The sequence below is a fragment of the Poromitra crassiceps genome, assembly GCF_964638095.1.
Source record: "Poromitra crassiceps genome assembly, chromosome: 4".
Classification (NCBI taxonomy): Eukaryota; Metazoa; Chordata; class Actinopteri; order Beryciformes; family Melamphaidae; genus Poromitra; species Poromitra crassiceps.
In genome coordinates, this window is record NC_139626.1 from 7,059,189 (window position 1) to 7,061,688 (window position 2,500).

Below are 2,500 nucleotides of genomic sequence, written 5' to 3' on the forward strand. Positions count from 1 at the left end.
TTTGCAGTGTTCTAACAGGTTTGATACCTGTGTATTTGTGTGGATGTTTTGCAGTGTTCTAACAGGTTTGATACATGTGTATTTGTGTAGATGTTTTGCAGTGTTCTAACAGGTTTGATACCTGTGTATTTGTGTGGATGTTTTGCAGTGTTCTAACAGGTTTGATACCTGTGTATTTGTGTGGATGTTTTGCATCTGTGTAGATGTTTTGCAGTGTTCTAACAGGTTTGATACCTGTGTATTTGTGTGGATGTTTTGCAGTGTTCTAACAGGTTTGATACCTGTGTATTTGTGTGGATGTTTTGCATCTGTGTAGATGTTTTGCAGTGTTCTAACAGGTTTGATACCTGTGTATTTGTGTGGATGTTTTGCAGTGTTCTAACAGGTTTGATACCTGTGTATTTGTGTGGATGTTTTGCAGTGTTCTAACAGGTTTGATACCTGTGTATTTGTGTGGATGTTTTGCAGTGTTCTAACAGGTTTGATACCTGTGTATTTGTGTGGATGTTTTGCAGTGTTCTAACAGGTTTGATACCTGTGTATTTGTGTGGATGTTTTGCAGTGTTCTAACAGGTTTGATACCTGTGTATTTGTGTGGATGTTTTGCAGTGTTCTAACAGGTTTGATACATGTGTATTTGTGTAGATGTTTTGCAGTGTTCTAACAGGTTTGATACCTGTGTATTTGTGTGGATGTTTTGCAGTGTTCTAACAGGTTTGATACCTGTGTATTTGTGTGGATGTTTTGCAGTGTTCTAACAGGTTTGATACCTGTGTATTTGTGTGGATGTTTTGCAGTGTTCTAACAGGTTTTGATACATGTGTATCTGTGTAGATGTTTTGCAGTGTTCTAACAGGTTTGATACATGTGTATTTGTGTGGATGTTTTGCAGTGTTCTAACAGGTTTGATACCTGTGTATTTGTGTGGATGTTTTACAGTGTTCTAACAGGTTTGATACCTGTGTATTTGTGTGGATGTTTTACAGTGTTCTAACAGGTTTGATACCTGTGTATTTGTGTAGATGTTTTACAGTGTTCTAACAGGTTTGATACCTGTGTATTTGTGTAGATGTTTTACAGTGTTCTAACAGGTTTGATACATGTATATTTGTGTGGATGTTTTGCAGTGTTCTAACAGGTTTGATACCTGTGTATTTGTGTGGATGTTTTGCAGTGTTCTAACAGGTTTGATACCTGTGTATTTGTGTGGATGTTTTGCAGTGTTCTAACAGGTTTGATACCTGTGTATTTGTGTAGATGTTTTACAGTGTTCTAACAGGTTTGATACATGTGTATTTGTGTAGATGTTTTACAGTGTTCTAACAGGTTTGATACCTGTGTATTTGTGTGGATGTTTTACAGTGTTCTAACAGGTTTGATACCTGTGTATTTGTGTGGATGTTTTACAGTGTTCTAACAGGTTTGATACCTGTGTATTTGTGTGGATGTTTTACAGTGTTCTAACAGGTTTGATACCTGTGTATTTGTGTGGATGTTTTACAGTGTTCTAACAGGTTTGATACATGTATATTTGTGTGGATGTTTTGCAGTGTTCTAACAGGTTTGATACATGTGTATTTGTGTGGATGTTTTGCAGTGTTCTAACAGGTTTGATACATGTATATTTGTGTGGATGTTTTGCAGTGTTCTAACAGGTTTGATACATGTGTATTTGCGTAGATGTTTTGCAGTGTTCTAACAGGTTTGATACATGTGTATTTGTGTGGATGTTTTGCAGTGTTCTAACAGGTTTGATACCTGTGTATTTGTGTGGATGTTTTGCAGTGTTCTAACAGGTTTGATACCTGTGTATTTGTGTGGATGTTTTGCAGTGTTCTAACAGGTTTGATACCTGTGTATTTGTGTGGATGTTTTTGCAGTGCCTATGAGCAGAAAAGGGCTGCAGGAGGGGCCAAAAGCTCCTGTCCCGGGACCCCCATGTCTCCGATGCAGCAACATTACTCCCCCAAACCTGCCGTGGCCGGACGGCCTGACGCTGCGGGCTACATGAACCCTGCTGCCACCTCCCAGCCACTGCCCAGCCACACCTACCCCATCAACCCCAGGTGATGCACCACAACATATCAGCAGGTCTTAAAGAGCCACTCTGCTCATTTTCAACCAGCTGCGTATCATTAGAAAATCGGTAGTATATACAGTATGTAAATGAGCTTGCCTGGATCGAGAGCTCCCCGCTCATTCACAGAGCCTCCTGGTCCAAATGATGTCATGTTAATGTCATTTGGAGCAGTTTTATCATGGTGTCACTATTACTGTCATATACTACTGATTTTGTAATGGTACAAAGCTGGTTGAAAATCAGCAAAGCGACCCTTTAAGCATGATATTTTTCCATATGATATTTTACAGCTGACACTATCCAGAACAACTTACAGTTGGTGAGCAGGTTGGAGTTCAGTCAGTCAGTCAATCAGTCAGCCAGTGTCATTGCATTGCAATGACAGTACATTTGTTGTATAATTCAGTTTTGATTAGCTCA

The 2,500-nt window shown here is 39.3% G+C and overlaps 1 protein-coding gene across 2 annotated transcripts in view; it reads left to right on the top strand.

Annotated features, from left to right (window-relative positions):
- etv4 (ETS variant transcription factor 4) overlaps window positions 1-2,500 on the top strand; it is a 50,534-nt gene that overhangs the window by 32,343 nt on the left and 15,691 nt on the right. For both annotated transcript variants that reach the window (XM_083634591.1, XM_083634592.1), the window contains exon 6: window positions 1,881-2,066. In XM_083634591.1, coding sequence (XP_083490717.1) covers window positions 1,881-2,066 — 186 coding nt within the window. The remainder of the gene's footprint in view (window positions 1-1,880; window positions 2,067-2,500) is intronic.